General features: G+C 43.8%; 1 protein-coding gene across 1 annotated transcript; it reads right to left on the bottom strand.

Moving 5' to 3' along the window:
• Positions 1 to 5860: 5860 nt before the first annotated feature.
• LOC141147838 (microfibril-associated glycoprotein 4-like) lies at positions 5861 to 21863 on the bottom strand. Its single transcript, XM_073635002.1, has 4 exons — positions 21525 to 21863; positions 20454 to 20550; positions 17023 to 17217; positions 5861 to 6458 (listed from the first exon to the last, which is right to left on the bottom strand). The coding sequence occupies exons 1-4, from the start codon at positions 21861 to 21863 to the stop codon at positions 6208 to 6210; spliced, it is 882 nt and encodes a 293-aa protein (XP_073491103.1). The 3' UTR covers positions 5861 to 6207.
• Positions 21864 to 22215: the final 352 nt, after the last annotated feature.

Raw genomic sequence — 22215 nt, 5'->3', positions numbered from 1 at the left:
GCACATGGTTAATCCATGAGAGCACCAAAAAAAAAAAAATGACCAGCTTACTCTTGATACTTGAGTCTGTCTGGCCTCTTTGTGGCTACATATTATCTATTGAATTGGGTTTCACTGACTAACAGAGGTCAGGTATCTGTACTCGAGTTGGAACAATTCCACAACATTACAATACAATAGGGTGTAAATTGATCCTCCTCACAGGTGTGCGTGATTAAACAAAACTCTCCAGAACACACCGCCTCCAAATGTGCTCTTTTTTTTAATATATACTGTATGCTCACCGCTAATGTAGACCTTTTAGATTATAGGAGGTCTAAAGAAGCTTGATGTGGAATCTCAGACGGGATGCAACATAAACATGCAATCCTTTGCGATCTTGCAAAGAGATCACGTCAGCTGTCTCCATCTGTCACCAAACCTTCACAAAAAGAGGGGAATTGTGAAAGTTCTATATCAATGGAGTATGATTGAGAGACCCCCATATTAGAGGAAGTTGCCAGCCTGAACCACTTTACTAGACTGGGATTGCATGCGGATTCTACATCAGTCTTTTTTTTTTGACCATTTATAAAGCAAGAGGTCTATATTTGGGGTGAGAATATTATGTATATATATATATAAAGAGAGAAAGAGCACATTTGGAGGTGGCGTAGTCTGAAGAAGGTTTTGTCTCATCATGAAAACCTATGAAAAGGTGTACTTTGTGGGTACTAATGAGTGTCAGGAACGTACCCCAGTATTTATATCCACACAAGTAGCACAATTCAATTATCCTAATCCAATTACCATGGAAGGAAGATGTCACTATGTCAAGGAAGATATCGATTGTCCAACAACAGAATGGGGGTGTAAAAGTTGAGGAACCACCCTGTTCTAGTTTCATCATCCCACTTAGGGATGAGCTTCGAGTTCGTGTCGAACTCATGTTCGACTCGAACATCGGCTGTTCACCAGTTCGCTGAACAGCGAACAATTTGGGGGTGTTCGCGGCAAATTCGAAAGCCGCAGAACACGCTTTAAAAGTCTATGGGAGAAGTCAAAAGTGCTAATTTTAAAGGCTTATATGCATGGTATTGTCATAAAAAGTGTTTGAGGACCCGGGTCCTGCCCCAGGGGACATGGATCAATGCAAAAAAAAGTTTTAAAAACGTCCGTTTTTTCGGGAGCAGTGATTTTAATAATGCTTAAAGTGAAACAATAAAAGTGTAATATCCCTTTAAATTTCATACCTGGGGGGTGTCTATAGTATGCCTGTAAAGGGGCGCATGTTTCCCGTGTTTAGAACAGTCTGACAGCAAAATGACATTTCAAAGGAAAAAAGTCATTTAACCACTTGCTTACTGGGCACTTAAACCCCCCTCCTGCCCAGACCCATTTTCAGCTTTCAGCGCTGTCGCACTTTGAGTGACAATTGCGCGGTCATACAAGACTGTACCCAAAAGAAATTTTTATCATTTTTTTCCCACAAATAGAGCTTTCTTTTGGTGGCTTTTAATCACAGCTGGGATTTTTATTTTTTGCTAAACAAACAAAAAAAGATGGAATATTTTGAAAAAAAAAAAAAAATAATCATGTTTCATAGTTTGTTATAAAATTTTGCAAACAGGTAATTTTTCTCCTTTATTGGGCACTGATAGGCACAGTTAAGGCGGCACTGATAGGCACAGTTAAGGCAGCACTGATGGGGACAGATAAGGTGGCACTGATGAGGACAGATAAGGCGGTACTGATGGGCACAGATAAGGCGGCACTGATGGCCACTGATGGGCGCTGATGGGTGGCACTGATGGGTGGCATGGATGGGTGGCACGGATAGGTGGCACTGATGGGCACTGATAGGTACCACTAATGGTGGGCACTGATGGGCAGCATTGATGGGGGCCACTGATGGGTGGCACTGATGGGCAGTGATGGGCAGCACTGATGGGCACTGGTAGGTGACACTAATGGGCACTGATAGGTGGCACTGATGTGCAGCACTGTTGTTGTGGCACTGATGTGGGCGCTGATGGGTGGTACTGTGGGCGCTGATGGGTGGCACTGATGGGTGGCACTGATGGGTGGCACTGTGGGCACTGATGGATGGCACTGTGGGCACTGATGGGTGATGCTGGTGAGCACTGCTAGGCGGCACTGCTCCCTTTTGCTAGGTGTCACTGGCAGGGGGCAGATGATCGCCGTGATCGGGACTGATGATCAGGACAAGGCTGTCAGCGCGAGGAGAAAAAATAGCTGATTACCGCCTCTGTTTACATCACATGATCAGCTGTCATTGGCTGAGAGCTGATCATGTGGTAAGGGGTTGGGACCGACCCCTTTTTCTGATCTGCGATCAGACGAGTCCCATAGACTCACTGATCACCGAGCACGCCGTGTGCTCCTCAATAGACGTAGTCCCGGCAATGTAGGTCCACGCTGTTGCCGTTATTTGGCAATAGTGCGGATCTGAAGCGGTTAAAACTACTCGCGGCTATTAATGAATTGCCGGTCCGACAATGCACATAAAAGTTCATTGATAAAAACCCGTGGGTGGTCCCCCTAAATTCCATACCAGGCCCTTCAGGTCTGGTATGGATATTAAGGGGAACCCCGACCAAAATGTAAAAAAAAAATGGCGTGGGGTCCCCCTCAAAATCTATACAAGACCCTTCAGGATTTTAAGGGGAACCCCGCGCCAAAATTAAAAAAAAAATGGCGTGGGGTCCCCCCAAAAATCCATACCAGACCCTCATCCAAGCACGCAACCTGGCAGGCCGCAGGAAAAGAGGGGGAGGATGAGAGAGCGGCACCCCCTCCTGAACCGTACCAGGCCACATGCCCTCAACATTGGGAGGGTGCTTTGGAGTAGCCCCCCAAAACACCTTGTCCCCATGCTGATGGGGACAAGGGCCTTATCCCCACAACCCTTGCCCGGTGGTTGTGGGGGTCTGCGGGCGGGGGGCTTATCAGAATCTGGAAGCCCCTTTAACAAGGGGACCCCCAGATCACGGCCCTCCCCCCTGTGTGAAATTGTAAGGGGGTACCCCTACCATTTCCCAAAAGGTGTCAAAAATGTTAAAATTGACAAGAGACAGTTTTTGACAATTCCTTTATTTAAATGCTTCTTCTTTCTTCTATCTTCTTTCTTCTATCTTCCTTCGGTTTCCCCTATGGGGAATTCCCATGTAGTTTTTATCAATGAACTTTTATGTGTATTGTCAGACCGGCAATTCATTAATAACCGCGAGTAGTTTTTAAATGACTTTTTTTCCTTTGAAATGTCATTTTGCTGTCAGACTGTTCTAAACACGGGAAACATGCTCCCCTTTACAGGCATACTATAGACACCCCCCAGGTACGAAATTTAAAGGAATATTACACTTTTATTGTTTCACTTTAAGCATTATTAAAATCACTGCTCCCGAAAAAACAGCTGTTTTTAATTTTTTTTTTCTTTAACGGTGTTCACGTGTTTGAACAAATTTTTTGCCTGTTCACATGTTCTGGTGCGAACCGAACAGAGGGGTGTTCGGCTCATCCCTATTCATGCTACTCTTTTGTGAAGAAATTCTGCAACGTCGCTTTTGGGTTCATCCTATACAGCAAATGTATGCTGAAAGAGGACAATTCGTGCTGCTATATCAGGACCTGAGGGTGCACCCTGATAAATTCAGAAATTATATCCGGATGAGCATAGCAACAAAAGTATAGTCACAATATGCAATTCTGAGAAACCCACCCCCTATAGACCCAAACCCCTAACCCTAATCCTAATTCTCGGTCCCTATAGTCCCAAACCCCCGCCTTTAGTTCCAAACCCCTATCCCTAACCTAATCCCACCCCCTATAGTCCCAAACCCCTAACCCTAACCCTAATCCCAGCCCCTATAGACCCAAGCCCCTAACCCTAATCCTAATTCTCGGTCCCTATAGTCCCAAACCCCCTCCTATAGTCCCAAACTCCTAACCCTAACCCTAATCCCAACCCCTTTAGTCCCAAACCCATAACCCTAACCCTAATCCCACCCCCTATAGACCCAAACCCCTAACCCTAACCCTAATCCCTGTCCCTATAGTCCAAAACCCCTAATCCTAATCCTAATCGCACCCCCTATAGTCTCAGAAACCCTAACCCTAAACCCACCTCCTATAGTCCCAAACGCCTAACCCTAACCCTAATCCCACCTCCTATAGTCCCAAACCCCTAACCCTAATCCCATCCCCTAAAGTGCCAAACCCCTAACCCTAATCCCACATTCTTTAGTCCCAAACCCCTAACCCTATTCCCACCTCCTATATTCCCAAACCCCTAACCCTAATCCCTGTCCCTATAGTCACAAACCCCTAACCCTAATCCCACCCCCTATAGTCCCAGAAACCCTAAAACTAACCCTAATCCCACCTCCTATAGTCCCAAACCCCTAGACCTAACCCTAATCCCACCCCCTATAGACCCAAACCCCTAATCATAATCACACACTCCTATAGTCTCAGAAACCCTAACCCTAAACCCACCTCCTATAAAGCTGGAAAGGGTTATAAAAGTATCTCCAAAAGCCTTGCTGTTCATCAGTCCACGGTAAGACAAATTGTCTATGAATGGAGAAGGTTCAGCACTGCTGCTACTCTCCCTAGAAGTGGGCGTCCTGTAAAGATGACTGCAAGAGCACAGCGCGGACTGCTCAATGAGGTGAAGAAGAATCCTAGAGTGTCAGCTAAAGACTTACAAAAGTCTCTGGCATATGCTAACATCCCTGTTAGCGAATCTACAATACTTAAAACACTAAACAAGAATGAATTTTATGGGAGGATACCACAGAGTAAGCCACTGCTGTCCAAAAAATAACATTGCTGCACGTTTACAGTTTGCACAAGAGCACCTGGATGTTCCACAGCAGTACTGGCAAAATATTCTGTGGACAGATGAAACCAAACGAAAGTTGAGTTGTTTGGAAGAAACACACAACACTATGTGTGGAGAAAAAGAGGCACAGCACACCAACATCAAAACCTCATCCCAACTGTGAAGTATGGTGGTGGGGGCATCATGGTTTGGGGCTGCTTTGCTGCATCAGGGCCTGGACGGATTGATATCATAGAAGAAAAAATGAATTCCCAAGTCTATCAAGACATTTTTCAGGAGAACTTAAGGCCATCTGTCCACCAGCTGAAGCTCAACAGAAGATGGGTGTTGCAACAGGACAACGACCCAAAGCATAGAAGTAAATCAACACTAGAATGGCTTAAACAGAGGAAAATATGCCTTCTGGAGTGGCCCAGTTAGAGTCCTGACCTCAACCCGATTGAGATGCTGTGGCATGACCTCAAGAAAGCGACACCAGACATCCCAAGAATATTGCTGAACTGAAACAGTTCTGTAAAGAGGAATGGTCAAGAATTACTCCTGACCGTTGTGCACGTCTGATCTGCAATTACAGGAAACGTTTGGTTGAAGTTATTGCTGCCAAAGGAGGTTCAACCAGTTATTAAATCCAAGGGTTCACATACTTCTTCCACCTGCACTGTGAATGTTTACATGGTGTGTTCAATAAAAACATGGTAACATTTAATTCTTTGTGTGTTATTAGTTTAAGCAGACTGTGATTGTCTATTGTTGTGACTTAGATGAAGATCGGATTACACATTTTATGACCAATTTGTGCAGGAATCCATATCATTCCACAAGGGTTCACATACTTTTTATTGCAGATGTATATGTGATCTTTTGGAGGATTCAGGGGTCACCCTTGAGGTCCCCTATATGAAGTAGGTTGACCAACACCGGTGTACCCCCTCCTTTCCCAAAATGTTCCCCATTTTTCTCCTCTCAAAATAATGAACCCATCCACAGAGAATCACTCACATCGGGCTGACAATATATCCCAGAGATCCCAGTACATGTCACTGGATTTGTTTATTAGTCATTCATTCCTAAAGACAATCGTTGTGATCATTGTACTGCTATTGTTATCATTTCATACAATCTATAGAGACAGAGCAAGGATATGCAGTTCATTTTAAAGTAGATATATGTGAGCCCAATCGCTGAAATCTCATATTTCAAAAATAATTTTCAATCTTTTTTGAATCTGCAGCTTTCAATAAAATAATTCCTGGCACTTCCTGTTATATGATGGCAACACTGCCATCATATAATGTTTTTGTTAGGAAGCGCTCATCATTTTATCTTCTTGTAATAGTAGGAATGTGGAGGTCAGCAGAAAATCACTTTTTCATAGCTATCTTCATCTGGGTGGTCTTCATGGAATAATAATATCCTCGCCATGTTGTCCAGACCATGCCAGTGGCGTACTGACTGGTGGGGCCTCCAAGATATAAACCGTTTAGGTTGGTGAAGTGACATTCATTGTACCAGAATCCTCCTTTGAACGTAGTGGCACAGTCTAAATATGACAGATCTCTGTCTCTGTCGTAGGTGCTGAAAGCCATGTTATGGTGGTACCCGAGCGAGTCGCCTGTTAGAATGTGTATTACAGTTACATAGAATAAAACAGAAGAAAAAAAAGAATCATTTGTCTGGTCTGTTAACAAAAACTATTTAAAAAATCTATGGTAGGATCTCTGACATCGGCGACCCCCACTCTCCTCTTCTAGGATTATTTGTTTTCATCTCAATTATTATATGGTGCCCATCCAACCCAAATACACAGATAACTACTGTAATTGACCTTTCTTTGTTCAAACTGTGTTATTTTGTAATGTTAATTGTTTGAAAATAACAAGAAACATGTTGGAATAAAAAAAAAAAAAAAAAAACATGGTAGCCTCATCAATATAAGACTGCTTTCACACCTGGGCATTGATTTGTTGGGCATCTTTTGGGCATTTTTGTACAGCGTTTTTAACCACTTCAATACCGGGCACTTACACCTTCCTGCCCAGACCAATTTTGAGCTTTCAGCTGTCATTAAATGACAATTGCACGGTCATACAGCACTGTACCCAAACTAAATTTTTATCATTTTGTTCCCACAAATAGAGCTTTCTTTTGGTGGTATTTTTATTTTCTGCTAAACAAATAAGAAAAAGACCGAAAATGTTGAAATAAAAATGTTTTTTTTTTTGTTTCTGTTACAAAACTTTGTAAATAAGTAAGTTTTCTCCTTCAATAATATAAAGGTATCCCAGATGATACAGCGCCCTTCAAACAGACAATACCTCCACCGCGCCACTAAATACTAAATTATGCCAAAAAAATAATGATTGGTGTGGAAAATGAACTCCAAGTAAAGGAGTAATGCTAATAAGTGTTGAGCTGCCCCTTAAAAAATGAAATACATAAACCATATTTATTTATTTTATTTATTTTATTTAATCCTAAATGTCGGCCACTCACAGCATACCTACTAAAGATACATAGGATAAATATGAGGCGCTCTAAACGTCTTTAATACCAAAGTGTTACTAACACAATAGTGGTGTGAACCTCTTACTGTGAACTTTACACCCTTGTGAGGTCTAGTATTGCTACAAACCTAAAAATTACTATATAAAACGACAAAAAAAAAAAAAAATATATATATATATGTGTGACACGCAAGTGAAATAATGTGTGCAATCACTTCACTCCATGCTGTGCAATTTCAAAACCTAACATCAAAGTCCATATATTCCATATAAATGAGCCCAAAAGAACTGTTGGTGACAAAAAAGAATTAGTGACGAATTATAAATCAAGTGTCCCAAAAAAAAGTTTTGTAATCTTTGATAAACACAACTGAGTGTCTCCGTGTGTCTTCCACCTCACCACCGTGTTCAGTGAATCACACCCTCCAGAAATGCACTCACCGATTTATATTGCCAGAACTGTCATGCAAGGCAGTACACGCTTTTTTTACCACACTCCAAGGTAAATGAATCATTCGGTGTCCATGGTGATTGTTATTCAATAGATCCACATGAAAAAAATATAAAGTGCTCCCATAGTGTGAACCAGCAAACAAAATTTATTAAAATCACTGCAATCCTCTAATAGTACACTCACATTCTTAAAAGATTAAATCAGCAAATACAGTGTGCAATTCACATCAATCTTCAAACTTCGTGGATAACCAACAATAACTAGCGGTCACGGCGGACCCGAGGTGTGCTACTGCCGGGCTCTAATCTCACCTCTCCCTCGGTAATCCTCCGCTCCTCCGTGCACTCGAATCTCCTATCCTCCTGTGTGGCTGACAGCGCTATGCGTCACGTATCACAGCCACGCCCCCGACATGTTTCGTCATAGGTAGACTTATTCATGGGTTTGGCTGTGTCTGTTGCCACTCATCCCTTATACTCGCTCCCGGTTCATGCCCATTCGGCAGTGCATTGCGCATGTGCACACCTCGCGTCCCCGTTACATTGATTCAGCACTGATCATCGGAGCTTATCATACTAGGGATCGGGCACCAAGAAAGTAAAAAATATATATAAACTATACAAAACTAACTGATTAATCTATATCTCCCTATTAATGCGCTTAAATGCAGCTACAGTTGTAGCTCACTGAATGTAGTGCCACAACTTGCTAATCGCACTGGTCTCTGGTGCTCACAACAAGCATCTACAGAAATCAGCCCCTTCAAAACCAGGGTGATATTCAAATTGCGCACTCCCACCCAGCAGCCAACATCTCCACTACAAAGTGCATCAACTAGAGCAATACATTCATGGTGAGAACCTCCTTCATTCTATAGTCACAATACCTTCGGATATAAGATATAACAATTTATAAAAATCCAATCAGGATATATAAAATCTCTAGACATATGGTTGCTTAATCATATACAACTACTAGTAATCAGAATATTAAACCCCTAGGGGGTTAAACATAGAACTAGATCTGAATTGTTTTATCAATGATTTTTAGAATAAGCTGTTGAAGAACTATGAATGTATCCTTTTTAGGTTCCAGTGGATTATGGATTGATTAAGATTATGCATACTTTTCCGCATATAGAGATGAACTGTAGATCACTTGAGAGGGCTCTCCAATCTGAAATAAAGTAGGGGGGAGATGTGGGGTTTATATATATAGCCTCACTGATTCTCTCTTTTTAGAGATTTATGAGTGATCTGGATATAGATTTGAGAGGAAAACTAGCTCCAAAGAGTGGGTGGAGAGAGGGGACCAACATTTTGGTTTATCCCCTAAAAATACTGTGTAATGGGGGATCCCATTAAAGATGAGTAGAACTGCCTATTGCCTCCCTTTGGGTTTTGGACCTTTGTATGGAGCTCGCTTAATTTAATTAATTTATTTATATATATGTAAAAATATTTATTTATAAATTTCAGATCCTATAATTTTAATTTTAAATTTAATTCGATTTTAATAATGCTTTAAATTTATATGAATTGCTCATGTATGTATTGTTATTCTGATTACTAGTAGTTTTATATGATTAAGCAACCATATGTCTAGAGATTTTATATATCCTGATTGGATTTTTATAAATTGTTATATCTTATATCCGAAGGTATTGTGACTATAGAATGAAGGAGGTTCTCACCATGAATGTATTGCTCTAGTTGATGCACTTTGTAGTGGAGATGTTGGCTGCTGGGTGGGAGTGCGCAATTTGAATATCACCCTGGTTTTGAAGGGGCTGATTTCTGTAGATGCTTGTTGTGAGCACCAGAGACCAGTGCGATTAGCAAGTTGTGGCACTACATTCAGTGAGCTACAACTGTAGCTGCATTTAAGCGCATTAATAGGGAGATATAGATTAATCAGTTAGTTTTGTATAGTTTATATATATTTCTTACTTTCTTGGTGCCCGATCCCTAGTATGATAAGCTCCGATGATCAGTGCTGAATCAATGTAACGGGGACGCGAGGTGTGCACATGCGCAATGCACTGCCGAATGGGCGTGAACCGGGAGCGAGTATAAGGGATGAGTGGCAACAGACACAGCCAATCCCATGAATAAGTCTACCTATGACGAAACATGTCGGGGGCGTGGCTGTAATACGTGACGCATAGCGCTGTCAGCCACACAGGAGGATAGGAGATTCGAGTGCACGGAGGAGTGGAGGATTACCGAGGGAGAGGTGAGATTAGAGCCCGGCAGTAGCACACCTCGGGTCCGCCGTGACCGCTAGTTATTGTTGGTTATCCACGAAGTTTGAAGATTGATGTGAATTGCACACTGTATTTGCTGATTTAATCTTTTAAGAATGTGAGTGTACTATTAGAGGATTGCAGTGATTTTAATAAATTTTGTTTGCTGGTTCACACTATGGGAGCACTTTATATTTTTTTCATGTGGATCTATTGAATAACAATCACCATGGACACCGAATGAATCATTTACCTTGGGGTGTGGTAAAAAAAGCGTGTACTGCCTTGCATGAGAGTGCTGGCAATATAAATCGGTGAGTGCATTTCTGGAGGGTGTGATTCACTGAACACGGTGGTGAGGTGGAAGACACACGGAGACACTCAGTTGTGTTTATCAAAGATTACAAAATTTTTTTTTGGGACACTTGATTTATAATTCGTCACTAATTCTATTTTGTCACCAACAGTTCTTTTGGGCTCATTTATATGGAATATATGGACTTTGATGTTAGGTTTTGAAATTGCACAGCATGGAGTGAAGTGATTGCACACATTATTTCACTTGCATGTCATATATATATATATATATATATATATATATATATATATATATATATATATTTTGTCATTTTATATAGTAATTTTTAGGTTTGTAGCAATACCAGACCTCACGAGAGTGTAAAGTTCACAGTAAGAGGTTCACACCACTATTGTGTTAGTAACACTTTGGTATTAAAGACTTTTAGAGCACCTCATATTTATCCTATGTGTCTTTAGTAGGTATGCTGTGAGTGGCTGACATTTAGGATTAAATATATGGTTTAAGTTTTCTCCTTCACTGATGGGCATTGATGGGGCTGCACCAATGAGGTGGCACTGATGAGGTGGCACTGATGGGCACTGATGATGGGCACTAATATGCGGCACTGATGGACACCGAAAGGTGGCACGTATGGGCACTGATAGGCAGCACCGATGGGCACTAATAGGCAGCTTGGATGGGCACTGATAGGCAGCACAGATGGGCACTGATAGGCAGCTTGGATGGGCACTGATAGGCAGCACAGATGGGCACTGATAGGCACCTTGGATGGGCACTGATAGGCAGCACAGATGGGCACTGATAGGTGGCACGGATGGGCACTGATAGGTGGCAAAGATGGGCATGGATGGGCACTGATAGGTGGCACTGATGTACACAATAGATAGTACTGATGGATGCCAATCAGTGCCAAGCAATAACGCCTGCCAATCAGTGATGCCCATTGTGGGCACTGATTGGCATCCATTGTGGGCACTGATTGGCATCCCTGGTGGTCTAGGGTGGCATACCTGGTGGTGACATCCTCGGTGGTCCTGGTGGTCCAGTGTGGGTGTCCTCGAGGGGGCTGCGCTGATAATCAATCAGCACAGACCCCCCTGTCGGAGGAGCAGCCGATCGGCTCTCCTCTACTCGCATTTGTCAGACATGAGTGAGAAAAAGCCGATCAACGGCTCTTCCTGTTTACACTGTGATCAGCTGTGATTGGACACGGCTGATCACGTGGTAAAGAGTCTCCGTCAGAGACTCTTTACATAGATCGGTGTTGCGGTGTGTCAGACTGACACACCGCAACAACGATCGCTGCGATGCACGCCGCCGGGGGCGCGCAGCGGCTTTCTATCCTGGCAACGTCATACATCGTCCGGTCAGGATATCGAAACCACTTTGCCGCCGTCATTTTGCTATATGGCGGGCGGGAAGTGGTTAAAGCGTTTTTGAGCTTTGGCATTTTTTTATTATCCAATAGAGAAAAATATCTTCTGTTTCATCATTTGTTGATTTGTTTTTCAGCATTTTTTTTTTGCTTTTTTTTGTTAAGGGGGTTAGGGGTTTTTATTTTATTTAGTGCGATTGTTATGATTTACTTATTATTTATTTAGTTTGTTAGCTTAGGGGTTAGAGGTTAAGATTGGGGTTGGGGTTATGATTAGGGGTAAATGTATTTATAAATATTTATGTATATATTTATTTATTTTTTGTTAGGTTAGGGGTTATGGTTAGGAACAGGGGTCAATATTAGGGTTAAGGGTTAGGATTATGGGTTAATATTAGACTTAGGGTTAGAGGTTTGGGTTAGCATTGGTTTAGAGTTAGGGGTTACTATTAGGGTTGGGTTAAGAGCTGGGGTTAGGGGTTAGTAGAAGTGTTAGGGGTTGGGGTTAACATTAGGATTAGGATTAGAGGTCAATATTTGATTCAGGGGTTAAGATTAGGGTTAGGGGTTACTATTAGGGTTAGGGGTTGGGGTTAGCATTGGGGTTAGGGGTTGGGGATACGAGTTACTATGGGGGTTATGGGTTAATATTAGGGTGGGGCTGGGGGTTAGTATAATGGTTGGGGGTTGGGTTAGGGCAGGCATTACTAAATGGTGAGAAAAAGTGCACAGGCGCCTCTGAGTGTAGACTGTAGATACATTTATTCCAGACACAATAAGTAAACCTCACATGAGGGAGGTTGAGAACACATCAATAAAGCCCAGACGTCCAGAGGTGTTGAAGCTTCACAAGTTTGTGCTGGAACTGTCTCCGCCACTCATAAGGCTGTGTCTGGCAGCTGGATGGTGGTGTGATAGGAGAGAGCCAAAAGCAGGGCCTGGATGGGTTTCAGAGCATGCGCACTCAGAGGATAGAGAAGAGTTCTCCATTCTCAAGCTGCTGAACCAAAGGCCAGACATGTCTTATATGCACTTCCATCTAGTGGACAATATACTAATCTGTCCAACAGCACATACAGATCTACTATTAGGCTGGATTCGCACCTATGCAGTTTTAGTGCTTTTTGCATTTTGCAGATTTGCACTACTGTCCACTTCAGGCGCTTATACACCTTCCTGCCCAGACCAATTTTCAGCTTTCAGTGCTGTTGCAGTTTGAATGACAATTGCGCGGTCATCCATCACTGTACCCAAACTAAATTTTTATCATTTTGTTCCCACAAATAGAGCTTTCTTTTGGTGGTATTTGATCACCTCTAGGATTTTTATTTTTTGCTAAACAAATAAATAAAGACCGAAAATTTTGAAAAAAATAGGTTTGCTTTTGTTTCTGTTATAAAATTTTGTAAATAAGTAAGTTTTCTCTTTCACTGATGGGCACTGATAAGGTGGCACTGATATGCGTCACTGATGGGCACTGGTATGCAGCACTGATCAGTGGCACTGATATGAAGCACTGATGGGCATTTTCTAGGTGGCACTGGTGGGCACTCATGAGTGGCACTGGCGGGCACTGATGGGCACTGATAGGTGACACTGATGGGCACTGAAAGGCTGCAAGGATGGGTTCTTATGGGTGGCACTGATAGACGGCACTGCTGGGCACCGATAGGTGGCACTGATGGGCACTGATGGGCATTGATACGTGGCACTGATGGGCACTGATACGCGGCACTGATATGAGGCACTGATAGGCATCCCTGGTGGCACTGGCAGTGGTAGACATTGGAGTGGGCACTGATTGGCAGCTGCCTGGGCATTGATTGGCAGCTGCCTGGGCACAAATTAGTATTTCCCTGGGGGTCTAGGGGGGCATACCTTGTGGTCCAATGTGGATGGCCATCCTGGTGGTCCTGGGCGGCATAATGGTGGTTCTGGGTGGAATAAAAGGGGGGGCTGTGCAGATAAACAATCAGCACAGACCCCCCCTGTCAAGAGAGCAGCTGATCGGCTCTCCTCTACTCCTCTACTGTCAGATGCAAGTGAGGAAAAGCCAATCACCGGCTCTTCCTATTTACATCGTGATCAGCCGTGATTGGACACGGCTGATCGCGTGGTAAAGAGTCTCCATCAGACTGACACATCGCAACAACGATCGCAGCGATGCGCGCCCCTGGGGGCGGGCAGCGGCTTAATATCCTGATCACGTCATATGACGTCCGGTGAGGATATTGAGACCACTTTGCTGCCGTCATTCTGCTATATGGTGGGTGGCAAGTGGTTAACATGGTTTCCTATGGAACACTTTTTGTAGTGCAAATCTGCAAAATGCAAAATGCACTAAAACTGCATAGGTGTGAATCCAGCCTTAAAGGACTTGTAAAGGCAGAACGTGCATTCTATGCATAAGGATAAAAAACCTTTTGTGTGTAGCAGCCACCCCAGCACCCCCTAATTACTTACCTGAGCCCCATATCTCTCCAGCGATGTCCACAAATGTCTAAGCTGTCTGAGACTCTCCTCCTGACTGGCTGAGACACCGCAGTGGCGCCATTGGCTCCCGTGGCCGTCAATCAAAGTCAGTCAGCCACTCAGAGGAGAGAGGGGTGGGACCGGGTCGGGGCTCCGTGTCTGAATGGATGCATGGAGCTGTGACTCAGCTCCAGTGCCCCCATAGGAAGCTGCTGTCTGTGGGGGCACTCGATAGGAGGGAGGGGCCAGGAGCAGCAAAGAGGGACCTGAGAAGTGAAGGAACTGGGCTGCTCTGTGCAAATCCAACTGCACAGGGGAGGGGTTAGTCAGGTACTTCCCCTTTGAGGCTCCCAATTACATAGTGATCTCAAGGTTCTGGATATTATATGAGAACAAAGAAATAGCCTCCCATAGTGTGAAACGTATAAGCAATACAAATTTATTCAAAAGCCAAGTGGAATCTTACATTAAAAACGGTTTAAAAGAGCTTTGTAAAGTGCAAACACGGCATTGCAGATGCCTCTTACATCACTTCCCATCCACTCTGTACATCTGGCCACACCCTACGCGTTACGTCATGGCACACGACTTCATCAGGGGAACCGGTTTCCCTGGTGATGTCACGTGCTGTGACGTAATGTGTAGGGCGTGGCCGGATGTACAGAGCGGACTGGAAGTGATATAAGAGGGCTCTGCAACGCCATGTTTGCACTTTACAAAGCTCTTTTAAACCGTTTTAATGTAAGATTCCACTTGGCTTTTGAATAAATTTGTATTGCTTATACGTTTTACACTATAGGAGGCTATTTCTTTGTTCTCATATAATATCCAGAACCTTGAGATCACCGCGTAATTGGGAGCCCCGAAGGGGAAGTTTGCCACCACCATATGGAGGTTTGAGCCTGGTCTAACACCATCCAGAATCGGAACCTTCAACTCATTTGAAAATTGGAGATCGGGAGCCGGAAGCCCGCTTTCACTACAAGAGTAGGGATGAGCCGAACACCCCCTGGTTCGGTTCAAAGCAGAACATGCGAACAGGCAAAACATTTTTTGGAACACGCGAACACTGTTAAAGTCTATGGGACACGAACGTGAAAAATCAAAAGTGCTACTTTTAAGGGTTAATGTGCACGTTATTGTCAAAAAAAGTGTTTGGGGAACGGGTTCTGCCCCAGGGCACATGTATCAATGTATCAATGCAAAAAAAGTTTTAAAAACAGCCTTTTTTTGGGAGCAGTGATTTTAATAATGCTTAAAGTGAAGCAATAAAAGTGAAATATTCCTTTAAATTTCTTACCTGTGGGGTGTCTATAGTATGCCTGTAAAGTGGCGCATGTTTCCCATGTTTAGAACAGTCCCTGCACAAAATGACTGAAAAAATTACTCCCCGGGAAAGCCATAGGGAAGTCCCCGTGCGTCAGAGGGGGCGGGGTCACCTGGGAACATCACGGTGTGGCCCCGCCCTCAGTTATAAAAGAACTGTCAAAGCAAAGATGCGTCATACGGCGGTTGCCTCCCATGGAGGCGGGTCAGTCGCGGCTTTGTTTTGTTTTTTCGGTCCGTCGGCAGAGCGAGAGAAGAAGACTTTGTGGGACATTTTAATTTTTTTATTTTTTAATAAAGGACTTGTCCCAAGCCGTGTCTTGTCATTTGTGCCATTTTGACACTTTTTTTGTGAAATGGTAGGGGTACATTTGTACCCCGTTACCATTTCACACAGGGGGGGACTGGGACTGCTCCCCAAATAAACGGCAATTTTTAAAACTTTTTTGCATTGATACATGTATTCAGTATTTAGAAAGTTGCACTGATCATTTCTATTCACTTCTATTTTATCTTAATGCATTCTATGCATTAAGGTAAAAAACCTTTTTTGTGCAGCTCCCCCCTCAGCTCCCCCTAATATTTACCTGAGCCCCATCTCGATCCAGAAATGTTTTGCGAGAGTCTCGGCTGTCCGGTACTCACCCTCCTCATTGGCTGAGACAGCAGTGGGGTGACATTGGTTCCCACTGCTGTCAATCAAAGTAAATGAGCCAATAAGGAGAGAGAGGGGGTGGGGCCGAGTCACAGCTTCGTTTCTGAATGGACACACAGAGCAGCGACTCGGCTCGGGTGCCCCCATAGCAAGCTGCTTGTTGTGGCGGCACTCGGCAGGAGCGAGGGGCAGGAGCACAAAAGAGGGACCTGAGAAGAGGAGGATCGTGGCTGCTCTGTGCAAAACAATTGCACAAGGCAGGTAAGTATAAAATGTTTGTTATTTTTTAATTTAAAAAAAGGAGACTTTAATATCACTTTAACCTCCCACAGGTGAGTTTTACTTATTGTGTCTGGAATACATTTATCTACAGTCTACACTACATGTTTGGAGATCGCTTCCACTCCCCCATACAAGGTTGGCCCCAAATCTGTGGACTTTTATCCTGTTCTTGTGGTTCTTTAACCAATAGAATTAATGTTTTAAGGACTTCCATGACAGACTTTTTATTGTTGTGGAATTGCCTTTGCTTGCACCACGTTATACTTGTTTATCACTAAATGGCGGACTTTGGTTCCTCACCAGCTGGTCTTGATGAATTTCAGTTTTCAAATCCATCAATCCATTTTTTCCTCCAAACCACTTAAAAATTAAATTTCCTTTCCCTCCTTTCTTCCTTCCTTCCATCCATCCTATTATCCATCCACCCTAATGTCCATCCATTCATCCTTTTGTTCATTTTCCTTCATTTTTTTTTTCAATCCCTCCATCCATCCCACTTACTATCCATCCCATTATCCATTCCTGTTCTTTGGTTCCTCACCAGCTGGTCTGGATGGATTTCCTTCTTGAAACCCATCAATGTACAGTTTGTAGCTATCTGCAACACTGGAGATGGGGAGAGATGAGAGAGAAAAGGTATTGTAGATCACAAAACGGGAGTCGTCATCAAAATCTGTCAGGTCGATGCGCAGGCGGTAGGACCTCCGCAGGGTGAGTTGGTAGATGTTCTCCAGACCTGTGCCAGAAATTACAGGAAGGTTTATTGAAGGTAATACAAAAATATATATATTCCCAAAACTAGTGCAAGATAAAACATTGTTTAGCATAATAATAATAACTAATTAAAAAAATAATAATGATTAAAAAAACACCCAACAATAATGAAAGTCCACAAATAAAAATAAGTAAAAGTCCATAAATAGATCAATCAGATGTCCGAAACTTATGAATGGAGGAGGTTGACCTTTCATCCATCTACCTGTCCTCCATTCATAGAGTGCTTTTCATTAATGGAAGTTATAGCACAGCCTCTATGAACATAGGAGGGAATGGAAAGGGCAGGCATAGTCAGCACCCTTGATGAGCGCCTGTGACAGGTCCAGGTATTAACCCCTGCAGCACTGAAAGATTACCACTGCGGAGTATTGTGTCCAGGGGGGGAGGGGGGAGAGGATGGAAGAGTTCAACTAAGAGAGCAGCAGCACAAGGGACATTTCTCATTGGAAGTAAATACCATCCCATAGGCTTTAATTTTGCTGTAATGGTTTTGTTATGGAGCCAATCACATATTCTGGCCATATTGGCAGGTTTTAATGTAAACATTGTATTCATGTGCAAATTAGTACCTGGTATATGTGGGGTTAATTGTGTGCAGTGATGCATTGGCCGAGGGCAAGCTCACTTCCCATTGTGAAGGTATATAGGGAAATGTTCCCCAGGGCGTAGGGCTCTTTGGTTCTATGGGAAAGCAGGGAAGGCCACACATCCTGCAATGTAATCATTAGTGGAGGAGGGAGTCCACCCGCAACAGGACCCGGAGTCAGGAAGTGTTACCAGCCTATGTGTGAGAAGTGCTTGAGCCAAAGGTATGTAGCGCCCTCCTCTAGTTAGGCTAAATTTCGTTTTTGGCTTCACTGTAGTGAGTGGAGCAGTGATTGATTGCTTTTGTCTGTTCAGGGATTCCTAAAATGGGTGTTTGATTTTCCCCACCTACTTCTGTGAGAAGCTTCCAGAATATATGACATGGATATTCAAATGACCAGTATGGATATTTATCCTATCTCAGCCCATCCCTGGAAGGGGGCATCGAGAAGGTACCTGCGGAGGTGATAAATCTTTCGGAGGCTCTGCTAGAGTGTCCTTTTCCTCTCCAGGAAGGGTTCCAGTTCTCTTGGGGCTATAGCCCATTTTGCAGCTTTACCGGAGTTAAGGAGGAGGAGTTAGGCTGAGAGCTTAATGTGTTCCCATTCCAAAGTGTTGGAGCAAGACAAGTGTGCTGTACCGGAGAACTGGTAGAGGATATTTAGTGTTCTGCACTGTTAACCTCAGTTGGTTCTGTAGTCTAGTGTTGGGACAGGTAGGAGCTAATCATCGGCTGGAGAAGAGAGATGGCCCTTCTGATGTTGGACCTGGTGGGATAGTCCAACAAATGGTCCTCTGTGGGTGTCAGTGCACACATTTTATAATCTTTAATGTAATGAGACAGGCGACACTTACAGCATGGTTTCCCCGTGTCGCCAAGCATTGGCGCCTGTTCGGTAGCCCCCTCCTAAACACCAGATACACAAGCTCAGATATGTCTGTTTACATGCATGGATTCCCATATACCGTTCTGATTGCTGGTTTATCCCATGTTGTTCAGTCTTTATTATAATTCCATGTCATTTTCTTACCGCCTGAGGTTCTAATTTGATCCCCAGTTTGATTCAAGCCTATAATTTAAATACATTCTGTAGACCAGGGGTCTCCAAACTTTCTAAACAAAGGGCCAGTTTATTGTTCTTCAGACATTAGGGGGGCCAGACTGTGGTTCCTATGGAGAATAACATACCCCAGAACCAGTGGAAGTAAACATAGCACCTATGGTCAGTGAGAGCGGGAATAGAGCCCTGTCATCAGTAATGGAGGAATAACGCCTCATCACTGGTGTCATTGGGAGGAATAATGCCCCACTGTTGGTGTCATTGGGAGGAATAGTGCCCCATTGTTGGTGTGATTAGGAGGAATAGTGCCCAATTTTTGTGTCATTGGGAGGAATAATGCCCCACTGTTGGTATCATTGGGAGGAATAGTGCCCCATTGTTGGTGTGATTAGGAGGAATAGTGCCCCATTGTTTGTGTCATTGGGAGGAATAGTGCCCCATTGTTGGTGTGATTAGGAGGAATTGTGTCCCATCCTTGGTGTCATTGGGAGGAATAATGCCCCACTGTTGGTGTCATTGGGAGGAATAGTGCACCATTGTTGGTGTCATTGGGAGGAATAGTACTCCATCGTTGGTGCCATTGGGAGGAATAGTGCCCCATTGTTGGTGTCATTGGGAGGAATAGTACAGTCCTCCATCGTTGGTGTCATTGGGAGGAATAGCGCTCCATTGTTGGTGTCAGTGGGAAGAATGGTTCCCCAGGGCTGGATAAAGACAAGCAAAGGGCCACATTCAGCCCACAGGCCGTAGTTTGGAGATCACTGCTGTAGACTATTTTAATCTCCATATTGAAAAAACAAAAGATTCATTGGCATGATAAACTAGACGTGGGGTAACCTACATAGTCTGCACACAACAGCCCCAGACATTAAAAAAACAACCAAAACAAACCTCAGCATGTGGAGTAGTGCAGCGTGGTGCCATAAACACTCAGAGTCCAGATGCAGTAACAGAATTGTATTCTAAATATAGTTCAAACCATGGCAACTACCTGGGGGGGAGGCAACCCGATCGTTTGCACTCAAAGTATGTTGCAGCGAACAGTGTAGCAGCAGGTCTCAGATGCACTGACAGCGTCTGTCTCGAGGGATGTACTGGGGTCTGGCCTGTCTGTGCCCAAATTGGGAGGATTCCAGGAAGGTTAGCGTGTCCGTGATTTTTCCCTACCACTAATATTGTCTCTGACAGATGTGTGACCAGACCCTACACTACCCACACATGAAATGCGGGCCAAGCCCATGAGCCAAGGCCTTAAATAGACTCTGCCTGATCCAAGATGGCTGCCAGAGTCACATGGGGTGGCAGAATCCAACCAGATAGATTCCCCAGTGACCCAGGAAACCATATAAGAATTGTGTCCCTCTTGACTTCCTCTCCCTATGCAATGACTCTGTAGTTGAGCGCCACCTGTAGGGAAGAAAGTAGACTGCACCTGCCTACAAGCAGATTGGGGATCGATCCACTTTAAGGATTTTATTGTGCTATTCTTTCTATGAGTCGAGTAGAGGAACATTGTAATACTCAGGAAGGTGTAAAATAAAAGCCTTACCCAACCAATACTCAGAGTCAGCTTGTCCAAATCCGGACTTGTAGTCTTCCCAGCTTCGATAAAAATTCTCACTCCCATTAAACCTTTTCTGAAACACCTGAAGAAGAGACATCAATTTACTGGATCATAGTGATGGTGCAATGTGTTCAGATCCAATACTGTTTCCTGTACTCTGGTGGGTTTGTACAGTTTCACAGACATAATGTAAATATTAAAGCCCATTACCCCTCATCTCTAACCTTCTACAGCATGATATGTTCACCTAACACTGCCATCTGAGTCCCATGCCAGTTCTTGTTCCTGCTGTGGGGGATGGCTAATCCAGCACTGTAGATGTCACACTGCCAGCCGGTCTCCAACATCCCAAAGGTGTTCTATTGGGCTGAGGTCAGGACTCTGTGCAGGCCAGTGAAGTTCCTCCAACCCAAACTCACTCATCCGTGTCTTTATGGACCTTGCTTTGTGCGCTGGTGGGCAGTCATGTTGGAACAGGAAGGGGCCATCCCCAAACTGTTCCTACCAAGTTGGAAGCATTAAATTGGCCAAAATGTCTTGGTATGCTGACACCTTAAGAGTTCCCTTTACTGGAACTAAGGGGACAAGCCCAACCCCTGAAAAACAACCCCCCCCACCATAATCCCCCCTCCACCAAATGATTTGGACCAGTGCACAAAGCAAGGTCCATAAAGACACGGATGAGTGAGTTTGGAGTGGGGGAACTTGACTGGCCCGCACAGAGTTCTGACCGCAACCTGATAGAACACCTTTTGGATGAATTAGAGCGGAGACTGTGAGCCAGGCCTTCTCATCCAACATCAGTGCCTGACCTCACAAATGCTCTTTTGGAAGAATGGTCAAACATTCCCATAGACACCCTCCTAAACCTTGTGGACGGCCTTCCCAGAAGAGTTGAAGCTGTTATAGCTGCAAAGGGTGGGCCAACTCAACATTGAACCCTACGGACTAAGACTGGGATGCCATTAAAGTTCATGCATGTAAAGGCGTGCGTCCCAATACTTTTGACAATATAGTGTATCTCTACATCGCTGTGTATCTACTCCCATCACTTACTGTCCATGGTCCGTTTGGAGTGGTCATGTCGCAGTACACTTGGACTGGAGCTGAATACCGTCCATTGGGGAATATTAAATATACGCCATCCGAGGTAAACTCACTGTCATGTACATCCGTGCAGTCAAGAGGGAAGCAGGTTTTAAAGGTATAATCTTGACAACTATTAACTGGAAAGACAAATGATAGTGTAAGAGTTCTCTCTCCATAAGGTCTACAATCTGAAATGATGACATCATATTTGGGGGTGAGATTCAGGAATTCCGGGTGGTCTGTCCTCACTACAAATGTTACCTTGGTCCCAAGCCAAACGATTCCAAGCTTAGACTCTTTATTCATCCAATCACTGGCAAGTTTAGGTGGTTTGATGAATTGCCGCTGAGTAAAATTATACTTCTATCTGCAGTTCAAACATTTTCTTTTATCTAAACCAGGGGTCTCCAAACTTTCTACAAGAAAGGGCCAGTTTACTGACCTTCAGACTTTAGAGGGGCCGCACTGTGCCCAGTCAGAGTAAATAATGCCCGATCTTTGGTATTAGGGGGAGAAATAGTTGGCGTCATTGGGAGGAATAGTGCCCCATTTTTAGTGTCAGTGAAAGGAATTATGCCCCATTGTTTGTGTCAGTGGAGGAATTATGCCCCATTGTTTGTGTCAGTGGAAGGAATTATGCCCCATTGTTGGTGTCAGA

Source organism: Aquarana catesbeiana, linkage group LG06 (assembly GCF_042186555.1).
Source record: "Aquarana catesbeiana isolate 2022-GZ linkage group LG06, ASM4218655v1, whole genome shotgun sequence".
NCBI lineage: Eukaryota > Metazoa > Chordata > Amphibia > Anura > Ranidae > Aquarana > Aquarana catesbeiana.
Note: the sequence above shows the minus strand (reverse complement) of the source record. Positions and strands in the feature narration are given on the sequence as shown.